General features: G+C 44.3%; 1 protein-coding gene across 1 annotated transcript; it reads left to right on the plus strand.

The window, feature by feature from the left end:
* Positions 1-1,103: 1,103 nt before the first annotated feature.
* On the plus strand, positions 1,104-23,596 carry wasf2 (WASP family member 2). Its single transcript, XM_066717580.1, has 9 exons — positions 1,104-1,746; positions 11,616-11,777; positions 12,100-12,234; positions 13,145-13,298; positions 13,881-13,998; positions 14,705-14,826; positions 17,719-17,880; positions 18,037-18,506; positions 18,885-23,596. The coding sequence occupies exons 2-9, from the start codon at positions 11,645-11,647 to the stop codon at positions 19,040-19,042; spliced, it is 1,452 nt and encodes a 483-aa protein (XP_066573677.1). The 5' UTR covers positions 1,104-1,746; positions 11,616-11,644; the 3' UTR covers positions 19,043-23,596.
* Positions 23,597-23,828: the final 232 nt, after the last annotated feature.

The raw sequence follows: 23,828 nt of genomic DNA on the forward strand, positions 1-23,828 counted from the left end.
TACACGAGATGCTTGGCTCTGCGGAGATGAAAGGACCCGGCCCTCGGTGCACGGCATCCTGTTGAAGGGTTGTCCTGTAATTATGTTGTGTGCTGTATTTTTAACCAGGACAATGCTGCCTCACGTGTGATTGATTCAGACTTTTACCAGTTCAGTGTCACTGGGGGAAACAAATCATTTCTATGATCAATGCTCCTGTAATCAAAGTAGTCAGTACTCAAGGCACTTGTACAGTAGTTGTATCTATTATAAATGCAGGCTTTGTTATGGTCAGCGGACAACTGTGTGAATGATGATGTGTGGGGGAAATGACACATGAGAGAATCACACTGTCAAACTGTATTAATGGTTCTTGTCACAAAACACACTAAGATGTGAACAGGGAGACTGATTGGTTAATTGGAATGTGAAACCATATCAAAATAGTTAGAGAAGATGGAAATATTGGAATCTATCTAATTCTCTATAAGTGAAAGCCATTATTGTTCCCTATAATGTCCCAGCAACTGACACTAAATGCAGGATGCTATTCCATTATGACCTGCTCTGTTTTAACCAGCTTATCCGTCAAATGAAATGATTCACTGTAAATGATCACTTCTGCCATCTGCATGACTAACACAGACTGGCCTATCTGACAAATTCTACATCAAGTTTCAGAATCAAATTACAAAATAAAATGAAGGGCATTTTGACATGAACACAGTTACTGTCAACAAACTTCTTTTCTCACAGTTCCTTTAGTCCCTTTTGACCGTAGTTCTCTCTACATGGAAACTGATGAGAATGTATTAATTACACAGTTAACAACATTGATAGGTGTCTTTATCCTGCCTCGTTTTCAAACCTGAACACTATCAATCACTAACATGGATAGGGTGAGTCGAACATGTAGAACACACTTGAAGGATCTATTTAATACACATTCTGTAATAGTTACAAAATAATGTTAAATGGCCACAAGTAACAAAGCTTATTTTAAAGATGAAGTGCATTTCAACTCATTTTGGGGGGAATGGGGGCTTATGTGCAGTTTTATAGCTGTAACCCTCTGCCGCAAAGCCCATCGGGATACAGGAATGTGTCAATTTCTCGGGAATGCTGGAGTCCCGGGAGAGAAAGAAACAGGATCCCTGAACATCTTCTTTATAAAATGTCTAACACCAAATGGAGACACCCGGGGCATGTCCCACGGGAGTCGAAGGCCAGACTGGTATTGAATTATTTATCTTAAATCTAATGGAAAGCGTTAGGAGTCTCCGCAGTGTTTTAATCAGGAGGTCCGTGTTTCCTGCTTGGCTTCCCCAGGATCGTCCTGTTTACAGCGGGCTCATCACAGCCACATCACCGCTGCAGCCCGACTGAGCTCCAGTGCTTTACGCGTCCGTGTGGCATTTCAAATCAAGCCCTTTCTCAAGCGGCAGTTCGGGTCCGGACGGTTTCGGCCGCGCATACCGGCCCGCTCGGGTGGAGTTGCCCGGTTTACGTCCGACTTGTTAGCCCCGCCCATGAACCGAAACAGACGGGCGTGGGAGCCAATCACAGTCACACATCTAGGAAACCGGCCAATCACAAGTGCCCGGAGGCGGGTCGTCGGCGTAGTTCTGCTTAATGGTTGTGACAGTGCCACTCAGTCACGGATACGAGACATTTTTTTTCTCTCCCGAAAAGTGCAGTTAGGATGAGCCCCGGCCCGGCTCTTCTGTGAGAGCAGAGGACCACCTCGCCCAGCCTGCTTGCTCGACGGTAGGTTGTGTCCATGATGTTTGTGTCCGGAATTAAAGTTACTTTGAGTCTGAGCAGTTTCGTGCTGCAACATTGTGTCCGCCGCTCCGCTGGCTTTGATCATGGGTGGTTTCGTTTTACTTCCTGCAAAATTGTGAGCCGCAAAGTTAAAGATCGTGATTGTTGTGTTTTATTGCAACAGAAATCACCCCGTTTTTGTCATTTAGGAAGCAGATGCTTAATTTGTGATGTAATCCAGCGAAGACAGTGACTTTACACTGAGTTTAAGTGCACTTTTAGTTCAGGGCAACTTTCGTAAGTAGCTACTGTATTGTAAGTGCAAATTAAAAGAGTTGAGAAAAAAATATTAACAAATAACACGATGATCTTTGCTCTTCTCCCCTTCCTCTCATTTTGTATGTGTAAAAATCTAATCAGTAATTGGAAATCCAAACAATAACGGATTTTTTTTTTTTAGGATGGGTAACATAAATTAAGGACATTGAAAGTTAGGCCTAAACAAATGCCCCATTGCTGAAGTAGAGAGTATGTGTCATTAATTCTGCAGTCTAGTTTTTACACACGTCTGTATGGGTTTCAGGAGATTTATTTTTCTTAATATAAGTACTATGTTGTAGGTTTCAGAGTTAATTAACAGTCATTTACATCTTATGTATGAAATCCAGTCTTTATGTCTGAAGACTTTTCAGATTTGACTCATTTAGGGTAAATGTAGTTCATGTAATCACAGTTAATATAATGCACAATTACAGTACAGCATGTGGGTGGCTGACCAGGCCTCTTCAGTGGTCAGTATCCTGGTTTCCAGTTTGGATTAGGGTCTGGTGAGGCCAAGGCTCCTCAATTCCAGCTGTCAGGGAACACAAGATCCTTAATTCACGCAGAATCGAACCAATAAGATTCATTATTTAAGACATTAAGAGCCCAGCTGTTACAAAAAGCCAGCGGACTTGCAGGCGCACTGTTCCCTATAACCACACTGGGTCAACAATACCAAAGTGAAGTGATAAGAGATATTAAACTCAGCCAGCCGGCAGTCTTTGAGTTTGCCACTGTGATTGAAATGGTCAGATAGTAAATTAAACATGCCACACCCCAGAATGTCACGCATTTGTCCGGCCTCAGTTGTGCGTTTGGTGAGTGCCATTTTAAATATTTGTCCCTTTCAGTTTGCAGTTTTAGAAAAAGCCCCGATATTGTGGATCCCTTTGCAAGATCAACAAATGCTCAGCAGCTGGCCTGTCTCTGGTTTCATTTCTGAACCAGTGGCCTGTGCGCTGGTCTTATTCCCCACATGGTTTTCATATTCTAATTGTTATCAAATGGCCATATGATCGGTGGCTTCAGGAAAGTATAACATACTTTCTTAAAATAATATAATTTAATAGGAAAAAGTAATCAAGTCTACATATGGTGATCAGTTAATAAGAGATGCAGTTATGTGGCACAAACAAGGACTAGAATCAAAAAGAGTGACCATACTTAACATCCCCAGACGGACGACTTTCCGTTTGGTCCCTCGATGAATAAACAGTCTCTCTTGTGGAAGTTATTTTGAAAACAGGGAAAGGAAACTAGCTCCCTTGGCTCACAATTCTTGTTGACGTGGACAAAGACATCGGCCGAATAATAATAGATTCTTCAGATATTGTGTCAGAAACCTAATCAGATTGTAGCCCTGAGATTGTCAGATATATAAATTGATTTTATGGCCCCCCACCCCAGTATACTAAAGCAGTAGGCGTATTTGTGAGTTAAAATTCAATGGTGAATACACACAATGTCCACGCACGGCACTGTAATGATTGTTGAGCACCACACCGTTTTGCACTGTTTCCCTGTTAACTCTTTACTGGAAATTTAACCGTGCTGCCTGTTTTTCTCCATGTACTGCCCCGAGGTGGAGGGGGTTATCTGTAGTCTGCTGTGTGAAGAAGCTCTGAACTGAGTTTGCGCTGAGCTGTGGGTGAACAGCTGACTAACAAGTGTGAGCAGAATCGGTCTGACTCAGCTTCACAGGGAGCCGTGGCTGTTCCACACCATTCCTTCAGACTCGCTCTCAACAGCCCCTTCCTTGCTGTGAGTGGCCACCGAACCCTGATGTGTTGCAGATCTGACAACTGCAAATACACGCTACCATATGTTTTCTCTTCGTGGATATTTTTATCCATGAGGTTGTTACATTTCCACAATTCCACTTTCGGTTCCTTGAGCCGTACAGTTAAGAATAATTCAGATGACGTGTTAGTAATTACATACAAAATGTAAGAGAGTCTAGAAATTGGAGGGCATTTAGTCTAGTGCTCATCCAGATGGTATTTGCCTGTTAAGAGTTCTTGAAAGATCACCAGGATTCTGTGTCAGTCCAATGGTTTGGCAGCACAGCCCCGTAACTGTCATATGTTCATACGTAGTTTGAAAACTGAGGGGGAAGATGGGATTTGAGCATGCAACAAATGTTGAAATATGTGAGTGGGCTGCAGAGAGATCCTTATCGCAGCTTATCGCAATCCTCTTTCTCACTGACCAGTGACTCATGTTTCATAAACTCTTGTAGGATTGTCACGTCTAAATGGGGAACAGTAGGCCTATAACTCTCACATTGTCAGGTGTTTGAGTCCAATCTTTGTGACAGTCTCTAACTATGGGGGTTGAGTTCTTTCTGCCTGTGCATAGGCCTATGATTTTCCTTTCAGACCGGGATTTCTCTCCTTTAAGCTTTCCTTTGTAGCCTTGTGTTCCAAATTGAATAGCATTTAAAGTGATCCCTAACTACCTGTAATCCCTCAATTTCAACAGTGTTTTGGTCTAAACATTTATTGTCCCATTTCTTTCTATAATCCTCCCATTCTCCAGTTGAGAATGAGCTTGATTGTTTGGTGCTTGTAGTCTTGTGCTACCTCACATCTGTGCAGTGGAGAGGGCCTCTTGATGCTGTGTGTAGTTCCTTTGTGTGACTGTAGTAGTCGTTATGGCCACTTGTCTGACCTGTCCACCCTGCTCTGTGAGGCTCGATCCGTTCTGCAGAGCAACGAAGGAGCTCAGTGCTCAATCTGGGTGTATTTATTAACTGCTGCCCTGTTAGAGAATTCCCGACAATCGTGCCACTGAACCACTCTGAATGACCTCACCGTGCAGAACAGTACAGAGCTCTCGATGGGGGAGGGGGCAGAAGGAGATGGGATACTTAAACACACCAATGCTTTTAATTCAAAGTCGGGGGGTGCGGGGGAATAACACGTTTAATCAAAACACAGTACTTTGCAAACAACCCTTTGCGTCTACAGCTGTTGGTTGTGCATATGATCTCAAAGTGAATAGAACGAGACCAGGAATGCGTGCCAAATTGGAACTTGAAAGAAATCCAATTCAATAGCAGAGGTTCAGGGAAAATACACGGATAAAGTGCAAACATGTCCAGCAGTTTTTTTTTACAAATGTTGCACATGCACAGCTCCTTTTTCAAATTGTGTGTTGGTGGCAGATTCATTTTAGGTTAGTGCTAATACCAATAAATATAATTTCAGTATAAACTATTTAAAATGTAGGTTATATTTTATGTGCGCAAAGTTTAATACATACTTAAGGTGGTTTAAGAGATTTGTTACAGTACTGTCTTTATGCTTGGCAATCATCCCAAGAACAATTATACAATTATTATTACTATTTATTTGTGTGTTTTTTTAGAAAAACAAACTACCACCTGGTTATTATTGGTAGGTCCTTCACTGGATGAATGTGTGATGGGTTTAGGATTACCAGGAATGTGCAGAGCTTTGTTGTATAGTAAGATTTGTAATAGCAGGCCTTGTAATTAAGTTTGTTTGTTTGTTTTTTAGACTGTGTAAGATCAATGTGCACACATGTTTTGACAGTCTGTGCTTAAAAATCTTGCCAAATACTTCTTGGACTCCACTGATTTATTTTTTTAATCTGGGAATCAAGTTGTCACGTATTTTCAAGCTGGTCGGCCACTCAGTTCCCCACTTCATATGTTCAGATTCAACCTTCCTGAATTCTTCCCAGAGGAATTGTGCAAACTAGTTAGCATTGCGAATAAAAATCCAAACAGAAACTGGCAACACAGCAAACATGGCGTACACTGCAAAATAAAATGACAACAACAAAAAGATTGAAATCACACAAAATATTTTAAGATATTTTAACCTATCCTGCCTATGTGAAAAGTTAGTATTGAAACTTAAAACGAATTCTTCTCTACAGCCGTCCTGTTGTACAGTATTAGGTTAGGGGATGTGGGCAGATCGAGGATTATATTGTGGTACAGCCAGCATGTATACCACACACACACACTGAGCAAGACCTGGCCTAGTTGGGACTCGATTCGGTGGCCGCTCAAGGAGAAAGTGTGGTTGTTACTGGTCTTGATGTTGTTGGCGTTAGCCTGTATCTTGCCTTACAAGGGCACTTCTTGAAGGTGTGCCACACGTCTGTGACATAGCCGCTTGAGTCTGTCTTGGCCGGGGGAGAGCCATTTTGCTTGTGATGTTCCTGAGGGCCAGTCAGATGTGCGGCTGCCAATTCGCCTCATTGTGCCACTGCTCCTGCAAGACCTTCTGCCTCTGGGCTGTGTGTCAGTTACTGGGCTTCAGCGGGAGACTTTGTTGCAGAGTTTGCAGATGGATTTTTTTGGCAGGTTCCAAAAGCCATAGATTTAATGCCCACCCTCCTTGCCACTGCTGGACTGAGCATTTACTCTGTTTGAAGCAATGCCATCCATTCATCCCCCTCCCACCCAGATGGAGGGCAAAAAATAAATAAACAAATTGGACCAACAGGATTATCCAGGGTGTAAGTTTGCGCTGCTGAGAGGGTTTGGATGAAGACCAGGTAGAGCTTTGCAGTCGTGCTCTGACCTTGATTATCCAAAGCATCAGCTATATTAATCAGGATCAAAGACAGGTGGAGGACAAGCGAATACATGGCATAGTTTAATTAAACCCTTAAATAAAATGCAAATGTGTTCTTCTGGTACTTTTAAAAGCCCTTGACGGCTGGGCTTTCAAGCAGAGCTTTTATGCATTACAGGATTCGGATGGACAGCAAGAAGGCTTCTGTGCATCGTGAAAACAATTGTGAATTTTAAAAATCAACATTCGTGCAACCGTAGAATAGAATTACTGCATTTGAAAAGAAAGAGGAAAAAGACTGAGATTACAGTTGAATGGCTGAATTTGTGCTCCGTTGAGATAAAGGTAGTTTAAAGAAAAAAGCAGGATGAAACCTGACGTTCTGGGGGAGGGTGTGTGTGTGTGCGTTTATAAAAAAACAAAAAACATCTGCGGTAATCAAGGAGGTTTCTGGAAGATCTGCTTTCGGTCCATTTGCATTTGGTGGTTAGGCAAGAGGAAGGCCCTCATTCGAGACTGTCCACGAGCGCTGGCCTCCAAAGTCACTGATGACGAGTCATAAAACCATTTCCCTGCTCCAGTGCTCAGTCATAGCGAAACGTCTGTGGAAGAAAACATAACTCGGGCATTTGTATTACCACACACATATATATATATATATATATATACAGTGAGGGAAAAAAGTATTTGATCCCCTGCTGATTTTGTACGTTTGCCCACTGACAAAGAAATGATCAGTCTATAATTTTAATGGTAGGTATATTTTAACAGTGAGACACAGAATAACAACAAAAGAATCTAGAAAAACACATTTCAAAAAAGTTATACATTGATTTGCATGTTAATGAGGGAAATATGTATTTGATCCCCTATCAATCAGCAAGATTTCTGGCTCCCAGGTGTCTCTTAAAGGGAGTGCTCCTAATCTCAGCTCGTTACCTGTATAAAAGACACCTGTCCACAGAAGCAATCAATCAATCAGATTCCAAACTCTCCACCATGGCCAAGACCAAAGAGCTGTCCAAGGATGTCAGGGACAAGATTGTAGACCTACACAAGGCTGGAATGGGCTACAAGACCATCGCCAAGCAGCTTGGTGAGAAGGTGACAACAGTTGGTGCGATTATTCGCAAATGGAAGAAACACAAAATAACTGTCAGTCTCCCTCGGTCTGGGGCTCCATGCAAGATCTCACCTCGTGGAGTTTCAATGATCATGAGAACGGTGAGGAATCAGCCCAGAACTACACGGGAGGATCTTGTTAATGATCTCAAGGCAGCTGGGACCATAGTCACCAAGAAAACAATTGGTAACACACTACGCCGTGAAGGACTGAAACCCTGCAGCGCCCGCAAGGTCCCCCTGCTCAAGAAAGCACATGTACAGGCCCATCTGAAGTTTGCCAATGAACATCTGAATGATTCAGAGGAGAACTGGGTGAAAGTGTTGTGGTCAGATGAGACCAAAATCGAGCTCTTTGGCATCAACTCAAGTCGCCGTTTTTGGAGGAGGAGGAATAACCCCAAGAACACCATCCCCACCGTCAAACATGGAGGTGGACACATTATGCTTTGGGGGTGTTTTTCTACTAAGGGGACAGGACAACTGCACCGCATCAAAGGGACGATGGACGGGGCCATGTACCGTCAAATCTTGGGTGAGAACCTCCTTCCCTCAGCCAGGGCATTGAAAATGGGTCGTGGATGGGTATTCCAGCATGACAATGACCCAAGACACACAGCCAAGGCAACAAAGGCGTGGCTCAAGAAGAAGCACATTAAGGTCCTGGAGTGGCCTAGCCAGTCTCCAGACCTTAATCCCATAGAAAATCTGTGGAGGGAGCTGAAGGTTCGAGTTGCCAAACGTCAGCCTTGAAACCTTAATGACTTGGAGAGGATCTGCAAAGAGGAGTGGGACAAAATCCCTCCTGAGATGTGTACAAACCTGGTGGCCAACTACAAGAAATGTCTGACCTCTTTGATTGCCAACAAGGGTTTTGCCACCAAGTACTAAGTCGAAGGGGTCAAATACTTATTTCACTCATTAACATGCAAATCAATTTATAACTTTTTTGAAATGCGTTTTTCTGGATTTTTTTGTTGTTATTCTGTCTCTCACTGTTAAAATACACCTACCATTAAAATTATAGACAGATAATTTCTTTGTCAGTGGGCAAACGTACAAAATCAGCAGGGGATCAAATACTTTTTTCCCTCACTGTATATATATATATACAGCACTCGCCTCTTCCTTCTTTCTGCTACAATATTTTTTTTTAGCTGTCGTGTAGTCAAGTCCGGTTTCCATTAGTATAATAAGAGAGGGTTCTCAATTTTTTTTTCTGTCTTTATTTATCCTGTGGAATGCACCAAAACAATAGATTTACTACCTCTCTACTAATGGAAGCTTATGGTTCATGGCAGTACAAGTACTTAGGTATATTAGAAACATCAGGAGTTCACGTAAGAGTTTGATGGCTTTGACTGATGAAGGATGGATAAGAGAGAGAGCGTAGAAAAATAGAAGAACCACTGGATCCCATTTTGCAGGTGGTGTCTCCCACACATGATGTGGATTTTGGTCTCTTGACCGCAGAGTCACAAGGGTTCGATAACAGGTGGTGTGTTATAGGGACAACAGCAGTTATTGCAAGAGACGAAAGGAATCGAAGCAAAAGGCCCACTTAGGTAAGGTTGACTGGTTAGTATCTGTATTGTAGTGTTGGCCAATACTTTTACAGTCTTCAGTCACACAATATGTAGCCCTGAATACTTAGGCAAACCATAAGAACATAGAACATGAAAAAGTGTCCAAATAAGAGGAGGCCATTCGCCCCATCGTGCTCGTTTGGTGTCCATTAATAACTAAGTGATCAAGGATCCTATCCAGTCTGTTTTTGAATGTTCCCAGATTGTCTCTTCAGCCACATCGCTGGGGAGTTTGTTCAGATTGTGACGCCTCTCTGTGTGAAGAAGTGTCTCCTGTTTTCTGTCTTGAATGCCTTGAAGCCCAATTTCCATTTGTGTCCCCGGGTGCGTGTGTCCCTGCTGATCTGGAAAAGCTCCTCTGGTTTGATGCGGTCGATGCCTTTCATGATTTTGAAGACTTGGATCAAGTCCCCACGTAGTCTCCTCTGTTCCAGGGTGAAAAGGTTCAGGTCCTCAGTCTCTCAGTAGGACATTCCCTTCAGACCTGGAATAAGTCTGGTTGCTCTCCTCTGAACTGCCTCTAGAGCAGCGATATCTTTCTTGAAGTGTGGAGCCCAGAACTGTCCACAGTATCCAGATGAGCTCTAACTAGTGCATTGTACAGTCTAAACATCACTGCCCTTGTGCTCAATTCTACACTTTTAACAATATACCCTTGCATTTTGATTTCCAGAGTTCCCCATATCACATTGCCCCAGATATGTCCACTAACTCAGTCTGTCCACCTCCAACTCCCCCAGCTCCCTCCCCCCCAGCCTCAGCGTTTGCTCTGAGGCGCGGCTGTCTGCTCCCTCGCTGCCGGGATTGAGGAAGCTGTGATGTGGGGTGTGGTTCCGGTTTTGAACAGTAGTGCTGCTGGTTGTCTTGGAAACTGTGTCTGTTATTCAAACTGCGCTCTCGCCTCTTGCGTTCCCTCTCAGTCCCTGGTGATCGAACCTTGGCCCTTCTGGCAGTTTATTTGAACTGACAACTGTGCTGATTATGTGTGCGGTTTGATACTCCTTCATATATTGTCCATTGTTCCAACAGAATGTGTTTAACTAGATCCAAACCGAAACCTTGATCCTGGTAAACCGATTGGCGTGGTTTCAGAAGTGAGTAAACTCATAGCCTGTCAGCAGTGGGGAACAGATATTAACCACACAAGAAAAACAAACTTAAAATACATCCTAATCAAACTCAAGATGGGTTTGGAGAACTAATCTAAAGCACTGTGTCTGTGGACTTGACTCAAGTACGAACACATTCTCTATGCAAGATGAAAGACGGTAATTCATTCTGTAGTCTCCGGGCATTATAAAATATGTTCAGAGCCATTTGCAATCATATTAGCATCTCATACGTCACTTTTTGAAGCTTGAGAACACCAGCAGTTCTTGCCAAATTGCTGCAAGGCTCATTATTAATCTGTTGGGCACAATTTGCCTTCCTTGTTTAACTATTACCAGTAAAGTAGGCGTCGGTGTGCGCTCACGACTTCACTGAGTGTGAGAGCATCTGAACAACATCGCAGTGTTGATCCACTTTTGTTGCTTCATCTGACTATGTAAGTTGCCTGTTTTTTTGGTTTCTTGTAATTGTATAACATTATAGTTTTTATACTTAGAAATCATTTTTCAGTCGAATGAATTCACTTTCTCTCTGTCAGTTTGCATTTGTGCAGGTGCTGTTCCGTCGCAGCTGCTAGAAGAAATAATTTACAGCCCTCTCGTCTGTAACCCCTACGCTGACAAAAGAAGAACTGCTAAATTCTAAAATTAAAACTTGTATGCTTTACGCTTTGTACTTAATCTTGCATAGTTTGTGGAAGGTGTGAAAAACACACCCTTTGATGTGAAGGCATGGCACTGTTCTGATGCCTGTCTAGTAAGACAAAAGTAAAGTTCAAAGCACTGAGTGATGATGTTGGTGCACAAATGAATACCAACTTCCTGTCATGTGCAGAGCCTCTAAACTTGGATCCTCAGCTTGTGTCATTAGCCGACACACAGCCTTCAGTGTTACTTCTAGTAATCGAGATCAGTTGTGATCACAAATGCACTCGGGCGTTGACACCGTTCCAGAGCATGTTCTTGCCAAATACTTCCAACAAGATGCTTACGGAGCCATCATATCTTTTCCCAGGCAAATACACAACAACCTTTATCCCCGTTGTTCAGTTATTCGATGATTCCTTGTTTTCTGCTTTGTTATAAAGACTTGTCGTGCATTACATGGCGAGAGCTTATCAAGGTTTGTGTGCTCGACCAACCCCTCTGAGCTGTGCTACATTTGCACCCCTCCCGTGCAGGACCGAGGCAGAGTTTGCCGTGAGCCGCCATGCCGCTGGTCACCAGAAACATCGAGCCCCGGCACCTCTGCCGCCAGACCCTGCCCAACACCATCAGGAATGAGCTGGAGTGCGTCACCAACATCACCCTGTCCAACATCATCCGCCAGCTGGGCAGCCTCAGTGAGTACCGCGTCCTGCAGCGTTCTGGTTTTTATGTTTTTATATTTAGTTATTCACAATTGGAAGTCATTTTCTTTGTATCTCGTGTGGTTTTGGGGCCACTAGTCGGACGTTGTCCACTCCCTGCCACAAACATCCATCTCCGGCACGGGACAGGTGACGATTTCACACGCACCTCCTGTCTGTGGCCTGCAGTTCCCACTAAATGATTGTGCTCAATTCTCTGAGAGCAACAGGGGGACATCACAACAGGGTGCGACGGCCTGTGAGTGTGTGGAAAAAATGCTCCTGACCATTAAGGCGAGTTCCCTCTTGTTGACAGGTAAATATGCAGAGGATATCTTTGGGGAGCTGTTCCTGCAGGCCAGCGTCTTCGCCGTGCGCGTCAACACCCTGGGAGAGAGGATCGACAAGCTGCAGGTCAAAGTCACGCAGCTCGACCCCAAGGAGGAGGAAGGTGAGCTCCGAGGCCGGCAACACATCTGGGAATCCGGCCTGGAATGACTTAACTGGACCCTGAATTTAACTAATTTGTTGCATTTGACCTTTTCTATTGTGTAGCTTATAAGAAGTTGGAGATTTCAAGTTCCATCTACAGTTTCATACTTTCTTACTCTACAACTGTTTAAAATCATACAAGATCTCTGATTGGACTAATTATTATTTCAATTAGTCTTCAATTAAGTACCCTACTAGTAATGAAATAATTGAGAGCTGAATTGGTGCAAAAAACAGCAGGGCAGGTTGGGGTCCCCAGGACCAGGGCCGAGAACCACTGCTTTACCACACTGCTCTCAAACTACAGTGTCCTCTGGTTTTGATTCCAGCTCTTGATTACTTAAAAAAAAAAAAAAAAAAAAAGTTGACATTGTTTGAAAGTAAAAAAATATTCCATCCATTTCTTTGGAGTGATGGCGTTTTCTTCAGGTCAGGATGTAGAGAAGATACAAGCTGGCAGTCCTGACAGGAAGAGGCCTCAGTTATGAATGGGCTGCTAACATTTAAAAAGTTTAGATATTACAACGAGAAAAACTAAAACTATACGCAGGCGCTGTATGAGTTACGTGACTCGCAGTTTATTAACCACCATCACGGATGTCACCCACAGCTGTCTGAACACCGTGGTGTGCAAGAAACACTAAACGCACATCTGTCTATATTTTTGACTAGTTCAGATATCGCCAAACAGGTTAACTTCCTCCATCTGTTTAAAATCAGGGTGGAGTCCTTATCCGGCTCAGAATTTGAGAGCCGATAAGTTCAACACCACACAGCTGGGCTTGAGATCAGAGCCTGGATCTGGGTAGGGATCCGTTTGGCACAGCTGGCCCCAGGTGCTCACCCTCCCTCTCCGTCTGTCTCTGCAGTGTCTTTGCAGGCCATCACCACCAGGAAGGCGTTCAGGAGCAACCTGACTCAAGACCAGCAGCTGTTCAAGAGGAGCTCCCTGCCCATGCCCATCCATGAGACCTACAGCCTCTGCTTCGCGCCCCCCCCCCTCAACAACCTCAGCATGTACAGGTGCGAGAAATCATTGTCGGTCCGAGGGCTGATTTCTGGGCTCGTGTTCTCACAGGAAACCTGGCACTAAGGTCCTGCAGAGAAGGTTAATGAATGACACTTGAGTGAAAACTGCTCTCCTGGAATCGGGTTTGGTCTGTGTAGTTCACAAATGACCGAATCCAGTTAAACCCTGGTACTTTCATGCAAACTGCCAGGGTGACCTAGAGCGTGAGTTGGGAGAGGGTGAGCTTCCTATGTCTAAGGATCTTATTTTGAGCAAAGCACATTACATCAGTTTGTATCTTTTATTTGTTTTGAACTGGTCCGTGCAGTTAATCAGTCCTTTCAGATAACTGTATTTGTTTTATACTTCCCATTACAGTGGAGTGTCAATGCTCATATAGGCTCCATCTAAAACAAGAGAGGCCTGATCCTGATGTATTCAGAGACCCCCTGTGCCAATTATTAGTAAAATGCCAATTAGGACTTGATCTACCTTAGGCACTCAGTGACTTAAAAGTCTTAGTATCTTGACCCAAGAACCTGGGGAAACATTTTTTCTGTAACCGCCATCCCTGTTTGTGTGTCTGTGCCGTGCAGAGATGACGGGAAGGAGGCCCTCAAGTTCTACACTGACCCCTCGTACTTCTTCGACCTGTGGAAGGAGAAGATGCTCCAGGACACCAAGGACATCATGAAGGAGAAGCGCAAACACAGGGTGAGCGTCTCAGACCGAGGAAGCCCTGGCAGCGCTCTGGGCTTGTTGTCGGCCCCTGCACAGATTAAATATGGGAGGACACACTCCCAGTTTGTGTCTTTTCCCCCAGCAGTTATTTGACCAGTATTGGTCATAGTCTCATGAAGCCGTTTCATGGAGGTTTTGAAGAGTACAGACTGAAATGGCACAAGCAGGTAGACTTTTAAAGCTACTAGCAATCACTGTCCTTTTAAATTCCATGGCTGTCTGTAAGGGAACAAATATGCCAGTTCTTTTTCCATGTTCTTCCCATCTCTTAACTTTTAAAACGCCTCTAGAAACTCGGGAGTGTATTTTGCTCAGGAGCACTTTCTCCCATTCTTTCTACACTGTATAATTAAAGCAACAACAAAAACCTCTCTACACCGACAGTGACGCTTGTGAGTCACTGGCTTCGGCCGCTTACGGACGGATCTCTTCATAGTGGTTTGAAAGCACAGCAGGCTGAATGCAGAAGCTTTTAGAAAGAGACTTTCAGCGTTTCAGGGCTAATAATGGCATGACCTTTTAATAATTCATACTTAAACAAATCATATCGTAGTGCTGCTTTATTATTGGCTATTCATTAAGTTGCCTTTTACTTACTCATGCATTTGTGCATCACTGGAGGCTTAGAAATCTATACACACAAAGATGTGGCTGACCTTGTGCGTTTGTCTCCGTGCAGAAAGAGAAAGACAAGAACCCCAACCGCAGCAACCTGAACCCCCGCAAGATCAAGACCCGGAAGGAGGAATGGGAGCGGATGAAGATGGGGCTGGAGTTCGTGACGCCCAAGAACGACGCTCTGTAAGTACCAGCTATGATCACATCTGTGAGGTTGTCACCCTCTGAGATCGATGGCGCGTCGGCCTGCGAATCACTGTTCACTTGTCTCCGGATTGAAATGAGTGAATGGAAGTTTTCTAAAGTAATCAGTCATTCTTCATCCACCTCACAGTTTAGGCACTGTAGGCCCACAGTCTGTTTTTGATCGTGGTTTAAAGTGCATCCTGTACATTTGAATTAGTAAGCTTCCTGGTGAATGTGTGTCTGCTGGTATTCATTGCCACTGACGATCTCTCCCTCTTCGATATAGACGTAAAACACGACGTCAGATGCTTCAAGCATGTGGATAAACGTAAACTCTACCCCACAGCAGCGGTTCCTCAGACATGTTCACATTTGTGGTGTTAAAGTCAGACCAATACAGTATGAACTAGACAGCTAACATATTTTCTTGTCTAAACTATTCGGTAAATGTGTGTTGTTTTTTCTGTCAGAAAGTCCATCTGTTAAAATTGGTCAAATACTATTGAAGATATTAAAGATTACATTTTCATGTCTGCTTTAACTAATAGCTGAACTCGTTTCTGCAAATGCATTCTACTCCATCTTGATTGTGAAAAGAGTAGAAAGAAATCGACGATGTATTTTGTTTGCACACAACCTGATATGCGCTGACAGGGCCTACACCAAGTGATGTCTGCTTTGGTTGGTCGTCCTCCGACCCACTTCAAGGTCACCCTCTGAGACGCCACCTCTTGTTCTTGTGACAGTTCTTGTGCCTTTATTACATGACTGGCAGTGTCGGCTCCTGGACTCCTAATTCATCCATAGGGAATTCAGAAATAGACAGGACTTCCTTATTAATAGTTTCATACAACTGCATAAGAACAGGGATTCGTCAGTCTAGGTAAAGAGACGACACGTCCTCATTTCGTAGAACCCTCTCTGCTCCTTTATAGCCTTTCGATTACAATGAAGCATTTCAGCCGTGCGTTCAGCAGGCGATTCTGAACATCTGCTGGGGGTTCACTGACTGTTTTCCTCATAATCCTCTCCTCTCCATCAGTAACAAGCTGAACACCCAATCTGAGCGTCACTGCTGCCCCCTGGCGGAGAGAGAGTGAAGTGTTTCTCCTGCATCCGTGTTCTCAGAAAGGTCCCAAACAGCTGATCCAGCTAATTCCCCATTGCAAGCACCCTGCAAACCCTCAAGGCCAAGGGAAACCTGTTCCAAAATTGAGGGCAAGATAGGATGTCCTGCATTCATTTTCAAACGGGACCAATCGCAAATAATGAGAGATGTATTCTGACAAATTTTACATGCTTCCTAATCAGAGACATCCTTTACTTAGCGTGTAGTCTGATATGGATTAGGGTGTATCATTTATGAGTCACAAACCCTATTCAAATTTTGTTCACGTGAGAAGCGGTCTTCGATTATTGCGGATTAATTGGAAAAGTTTGTTATGGTACTGCTTCATGCCTTTAATCTATATTTGTTGAATTACATAAATGCACATTTACAGATATATAGAATTGGTTCAGTCGACAACAGTTGTGTAAAGAAATTATTTATAATTCTGCCGAGATGTCTTTTAAAAAATAATTTCATCTCTGAAATGTGTTGATCGCCGATTCGTTATGAACATTTTGATCTCTGATCCTTTGAGGTGTCAACAGGGGGAATATTTAGAGATCCTTTTAAGTTGTATCCATCTTGCCTCCGTCCTGTCCGAGGGCAACAGTGACTCCCTGTGTTGTCTCCAATTAATCCAGGCTCTGGTGTGATCTCTCGACTTCAACGTGTCTCAGTCTGTGCTGTGAGTGAACCTGCAGCGAAGGGCTGTGCACTACTATATATAGCGCTCGGTGAGACGCCGCTCTATTTATACTCGCGTTTGTCTTTTTGCGCTGCTGTTCTGTGTTTCTCAGTCATTTAACGCTCAGATGCAGCTCTCTGGATGTTTTCACTTAGCAGGTTGTATTTTTAGTGTGAACAAATATAGAAGTGAGCCACATACAGTTACGCTTAAAACAGTTGTACTAGCTGGCGTTTGTAGAGCCTGTCTTTTGAAGATGTAATATTTGATCGTGTTGGTGCTGTTTTCCCAGGGTTAATTAAAAACTCACGTCTGTGGCTAATTACCTACTACATTTTTCACAGTTCATGTGCAAGAACACTTATTTAATTTTATGAACGCTAACCTGCCAATTCCACAACAATGTTCACAAATCCTTTTGGTTCTTTAAGACCTGAAACAACTGAGACTGACAGCTAAAGCCAGAAATAGAAGAAAATATTGACAACCTAATGAACTCATGTTGTTTAAATGTCTGTGTGCACATGAGAAATATTTAAGCCTTTTTAATGTGCTCTCCGTTTGCAGAAAGCATTAGAGTAACTGGAAAAGGTCTGTGTGTGAAAACACTGTGCTTGTTCGGCCGACCAGAGGTGCAAATTGAGTAAAAGTGTCTTGTACATCCTTTTGATCTGTACTGATACTTGCTATTGATAGATCATTAAATAATGCATTTCATTTGGCTAAACACATGCCTGCACATAGAGAATTGTCCCAGAATGCAGTTGTTTACTGCAGTAGCTTGATTGTCATGTGATAAGTTTGTCGACAGCCGGAGTTGTCATTAGTTTCCATTATTTGCAAAGAAACCATCGCCTGACAGATTGCTCATGAGTCTCAGGCCATAAGATCATGGTGTGGGCAGCAGGGGCAGTTTGTCTTTCAGTGAGGTGAACAGTTCTTTGGTGTCGCTCTTAAGACCACATCCTCAGACCAAACACGGCCTGTGTGTTTGAGATTAGATCCACTTAACAGCGACTGTGTGCTTCACATACAGGGTTTGTCCTTCCCCAGCATGGTAGGTTCATGTGCTGCCATTCCTGCTTTGTTTCAGAAACTCCAATGAGATGCTGAACGGGAGCATCAGCTCCGGGGATGGGATGGGAACCGAAGGCTACCTGGACCAGAGCCACGGATCGTACTCGGGGCCGTTCGACCCTTCCTCGCCCCTGTCCCCCAGCCCCGATGACATGCTGCCGCCGCCGCCCCCTGACATGTGAGTCCTGGAGAGCCTCTGCTGTGACGACCCCCCGAGGAAACGCTTCTCATCCTACTGATGTGCGGCTCCGGTGCCGAGACTCTGGACCGGTGTGGTCGGGTGGGTCTGGTTGCCTGCAGTTCTGACCCCACTCTCTCTCTGTCTGCCCCGCAGGTACGGCGATGCCCAGAGGAGTACCGGCGGCCCGAAGCGCATCAGCATGGTCAGCCCGACCCATCCTCCGCCAGCGCCGCCCATGGGAACCTCCCCCCCTGGCTCCAGACCCAGCCTCTCCCCTCCGCCCGCCCCCCCACCTCCCCCGCCCTCTGGCATGGGCATCCCGCCGCCCCCGGCTGGGTTCGACGGCCCCCCGTCCCCTCCTCTTCTCCTCAGTGGCCCCGGCGGCTTCCCCGCCCCGCCCGTCCCGCCACCTCCTCCCTCCCTGGATGCCACCGGCTCCATGCCAGCCTCACAGCCGCCGGGCGGGCCGCCCCCTCCCCCACCGCCGCCACCCCCGCCCGGACCCCCTCCCCCCAGCTCGGGCCCGCCTCCGCCTCCGCCCCCATCGGGCGCCACACCCAAGGTGCAGGCGGAGGAGCCGGCCAACGACGCCCGCAGCGACCTGTTGCAGGCCATCCGACAAGGTGGGTGTGTGACCAAGAGGAAGGGTTCAATTCCTTTCTTTGAATGTTCCCAAATTGTCTCTTCAGCCACATCGCTGGGGAGTTTGTTCAGATTGTGACGCCTCTCTGTGTGAAGAAGTGTCTCCTGTTTTCTGTCTCGAATGCCTTGAAGCCCAATTTCCATTTGTGTCCCCGGGTGCGTGTGTCCCTGCTGATCTGGAAAAGCTCCTCTGGTTTGATGTGGTCGATGCCTTTCATGATTTTGAAGACTTGGATCAAGTCCCCACGTAGTCTCCTCTGTTCCAGGGTGAAAAGTAACAGAGAAGACTATGTAACCAACGTAGATGTTCTAACCTGCATTCAACCTGCCTCTGACGCCTTTCTGTCCCGTCTGTCCAGGTTTCAACCTGCGCAAAGTGGAGGAGCAGCGCGAGCAGGAGAAGCGCGACCACATGGGCAACGACGTGGCAGCCATCCTGTCGCGCCGCATCGCTGTGGAGTGCAGCGACTCGGAGGACGACTCGTCCGAGTTCGATGAAGAAGAGTGGTCCGACTAACCTGCTCCTCTTCCTCGCCGCACAGATGCTTAGGTCTTGCCCTCTTCCCCTCCCCTTCTCCTGTCCCCATGACTCCAGACTTCAGGCTCAGATCAGGGCTTCGCTGTAGAGCGGCACGACTAGACCTTCGCTCGAGGGCCCGGCGTGCTGGTGGGAGAGGGAGGCATAAGTCACGGAGGCGGGGTTAAAGATCTTGCCAGATGAGAGCTTTTGTCATTGTATCAGAAATTTGGACGAATAACTCGACCCCAACCCGCGTTCACTCATTCTCTACAGCGCCGTTCGGAGTCTTTACCCGTCTGTCTCGTGAAAGTGGCGGGTGTCTTAAAAACAAACAAGTGAAATCACCCTGCCAGTGGTGCAGTAGTGCATGAAGAACTAGAAATAAAACCTCTGAGATAGGTCAAAAACCGATCCAAACAAAGCAGCGAGTGACTCAGATCTCTCAAACTGCAGTTCTGCCATCGCTCTCTTGACTCGCGTCATCGGCACTCATGCAAGCCTGAAACCGGGCCACTTTATGAAAAACCGAATAAATAAAAATATATGAAAGGGTTTGAGTGGCTTGCACAGACATGGCACTTAGCTATTAATAGTGCTCTATTTACAGTGGAGTTAAAAATCTTTAATCATGTGTTGCCACATGAAAAGACACTCTTTTTTTTTTTTGTGTGTCTTTGTGTAACGTATACCTTCCAGTGATTTCTCTAGCGGCAGACTGCTAGATGTGGTGGGTGTCGAGTTGAAGCCATTGAAACGTAATGGGCCTGTGGACGCGATGCTATGACTGTACACAACCACGATCATGTGACAGTCCTGTTCTCCTCATACCCGAGCCTCCTGACTTATCCCTTCCTCCCTTTAGATGGCAATCCAAGATATTCAGATTTGTGGGCCAAGCAACCTTATGTTCCTGTACTGTGAGCTTGCTGTACTGAAACCACTGAGAACTGAGGGTTTAGTTCAAACCGGTGGGTCAACACGTAGATGTGAAATGTGTTTTGCAATGTCAAGATCTGTGGAAGAGCTTCAGCGCAAGATCTGAGATTAAAAACGGTCTGTGCAGGGATTGTTTAAATCCAAAATAACTTGTCGCTCTTGGTGCTTTGCATGCAGTACGTAAATAATATCTGACCACTCCCTCTCTTTCCACTCTGCCTGTGAGTGACCAGAGATATTGGCAGTACAGTGGATTCAATATGCTGTTTATGGATCATTTCTGCTCCTTCTGTTATAGTTTTCTGATCAGCTCGATTACAGCACAGCGCTGATACCTGATATGTATTTCTCACTGAACATTGCATTCAGCTACTTGGCTACAATGTTGCTGTTTGTAGAAACCAAAAGAGAACTTCCATCAGCCTTGATTTATTTATTTTAAGTTCAGGTGTATGTATGAATTCTTTCTGGCGGTGGCGAGTTGTCCAACTGGAGAATTCAGTGTTTGTGCCGGCCTTCCCTCCCCTCCATATTCATTATTCACCAGCCTCCGTGTGAAGGAATATGAAATGCACCAGCCTTGTTCTCCTCCGGCTCTCAGGACCGGCTCTGCTCTGTGTGCTGACAGCCTCCCTCTGGCAGGATCCTGTTTCAGATAGTTGTTCCATGAAATATTCATTGGTTGTTCATGGCCTTCTTCTTGCATCTAAACAGCTGCCTAGAACAGGAACCGCGCTGATGGCGTTCGCATCCTGTGGGGATTGTGTAGCTGTAGCGTTGTGCGTCTGTCGACTCTCTTCTGTCTATCCGAGGCCATTGTATATAAGACTCGTATCAAGGATTCATTCTCCAGTCTGTGAAGTAAAATGAATAGCCCTCGGGACTGTCATGTATGTCTGACCAACAGGAGGGGACATTCTCTGAGAGACCAATTGCCTTACCCTGATGATCAGTGTGCAGATGTTTTTCTTGTGTTTTTCCATCATGCAGTAGTATCAAAATGACCATTGTTAGTTTTTCCCGTTACGACCAATATTGATTTATATTGTGTGGCTCTTGAATCATTAAAATGAATTAGTTTTCTATTTTATATCCATTTAAAATTTAGTTTAATTCGTGACATCCCTGTGCAAAGGGATGGTTTGAAGCAAAACGACAACTACAGAGGAGCAGTAGATGTAGTGTTTTAAAGGGATGGGGGATTGGTTTTTGCCATAGTGTGAAATTGCACTTGTATTATTTGTGTAAATTGTGCCTTAGACTTGGGTGTCAGTGCTCAGTGCCTGGGAAGCTCGGGGTTTGGGGATCGTTGGCAGCAGAAAGCTTTGCATGAGTGTAGTTGGTGTCAGAAACTAGGAAATGCCTGCATATTGTAAATGGCGTTTCTGACGGCAAATTGACATTTTTCTAGTTTCTATCCATTCTAGTAAGTGTTTTTAATATGAGGGAGGCCCACTACCTCTCCACTACCCCCACTTATGATTGCTGGATGTCCCCCACGCAGATGCACCTAAAGGTCCAATGCTTCTTCCATTGGCCAGATTCCAGACAAATAAATAAATAATAAACTGATCAAGTAAACTGAAAAACAACCTCTTCACTTGCTTGGTGCCAAGTGCTCTGTTAAAGTGGTGGAGGATAAAGTATTTATAGAGCATTCACTAGTTAAGGAGAAAATCTCATAATTAATTTTAAATTAAATTAATTTCTCATCAGCTGACTCCCCCTGGGCTGGAGTATTTGAACAGTAATCTGGACGTGCCAAGATCTTTTTGTTATCCGATATTCAAAACTCTATTCTGAGCTCTTGGCTTCTGCTTCTTTAATCTGTCTTCCTCTTTCTAATTTGCTACTTATTTCAGAGCTGTTCAGTGTGATGAAAATGGTTAGAGAATTAAAAGCACAAAGGTTAATTTCTGGTATAGCTCTACTGTTGCCAATTCTGTTTTTTTCTTTTTATAAATCTTCTGTCAGTTCAATGCCGCAGGTACCACAGCAAAATCGTGCGTCTGCCAGCAACTCACACCCTGACCTCCTCGCTTCCCAAAAAGCAACAAGACCAAATGTGACAGAAAACCCTGTACTATTTAACCAAAGTATATCTCTTTACATCTATTTTTTACTGTAATATTTTTTTCATAGTAATCATATATATATGCATCCATCTATGTTGCAATGGGCTTTATGGTTTGACTTCTAGAGAAAAGTGCATTTCTCTATAGTCCAAGGTTGATTTTTATAGTGCCATGCCATCCTTTGCAGTTTATATCATGGTGTGGTAAATGCAATGCCTGTAACCAGACTGAACTATTTTAAATGAGGGATATGACATCATGGAAGCATTCAAGCAATGGGGTTCTGGGGGGGAAAAAATGCTTTAAGTTGAATTGAAAGTCAAGTCCCTTTTCAGTTATCTTTTTTCCAGTTAAATGCTGTCTGTCTGTAATGCTCAGGATGCGTTAGTCTGTGTTCAGAACGCTGTTCCTTACCGAACCCAAACCATACTGCACATCCATTTCCAATAGCTGTTTTTTTTTCCCTTTTAATTAGGCATGTCCCAGTCCAGCCCTTGAGATCAACTGTGCTGCAAGATTAAGCAAGAAAGAAAGCCTGAATAGATAGGTTATTCCACATTTGCACCTAGAACAACCTTTATTCAGAGGGTTTAATTCTGTGTAGATCTAAACGGAGGGTGGATTCCTGTTTCGATCACAATGAGTAGATCGAGAATTCGGTCTTCTGTGATGCCAGGGCGTTGGTGGCCGAGATGCTTCTGGTCTCTTGCAAGCTTTTCACTTAAAACACTTGGATCAGCTTGACTTGTCCACGTGTCATTTTCAGTGATGCATTTTACCTATGTGTGCAGCCTTTCTGTGGGGGAAGGGACTGGAAACGCACCATCTCTGACTAGGCGTAGATTAAAGGTAGAGCGTCTGGATGGCTCTCCAATGAAGATCAGATGGAAAGAGTTCCTAAACGTCCTGCCGTTCTCAAGGACTAGGATTGGCTGCCTCTTTGCCTCCCTCCAACGTAACTGCAGTTTGAAATGCAACCTTACAATGTGGTTTTGTTTTTGTGTTTTATTTTATCAGTTTATATATAAAAACAAGTGCCTTCCTTGATTCTGGATGCCTGCTTTAATGTAGTCCACCATTATGGACGGTGTCTGCAGAACGGTATAATTAGTTTTTTTTGTAGGTGTTTTGTAGGCAAAATCAAAAGTAGTTCACTAATAAAACCATAAAGCCCACTACTTTATTTGCTATTGATGCCTTGCCTGAATATATTAGTGCCTTTTATGTATAATTTTTGTTATTGGAGATCTATGCAAAATAAAGTAATAAGCAATATGCATGTATATAATACATCCATGTTGCAACCATGGAGTTTTATTTTGAATTAATGTAATAATGGATTAGTCTTTTTATGGGGGGGCATTTTTTGTAATGAAATGTCAGTTATCTTGATTTCTAATTGTAATATATGCAAATTGTATATGTACTCTCACTGTATGTAAACTTGCAAAGTGGCTAGGAAGAAACAATGCTAAAATGAAAAATGCAGGGCTAGTTACCTGGGTTAATCTTCTTGTCTTGAGTAAAATCATTGACCAATTGTTGCCTCTGAGTCTGACTGTGTTCAAGTTCATGCCGTCTCTGCAATCCTGGCTCTCGCTTAACACACTGGCTGTGTTTCACCGTAGAGGCTGATAACCATACATTGTCTGAGGATAGACTCCCTCGCAAACCCCACCTGGCCTCTTACTTAGTGGGAGAGTGATCTACTGTCAGGCTGGGATACATCCTTCTAGTCTAAAATCCCATTCAGTGGTGTCTGGAGGCAGAGG

The sequence above is a fragment of the Amia ocellicauda genome, chromosome 11, assembly GCF_036373705.1.
Source record: "Amia ocellicauda isolate fAmiCal2 chromosome 11, fAmiCal2.hap1, whole genome shotgun sequence".
NCBI lineage: Eukaryota > Metazoa > Chordata > Actinopteri > Amiiformes > Amiidae > Amia > Amia ocellicauda.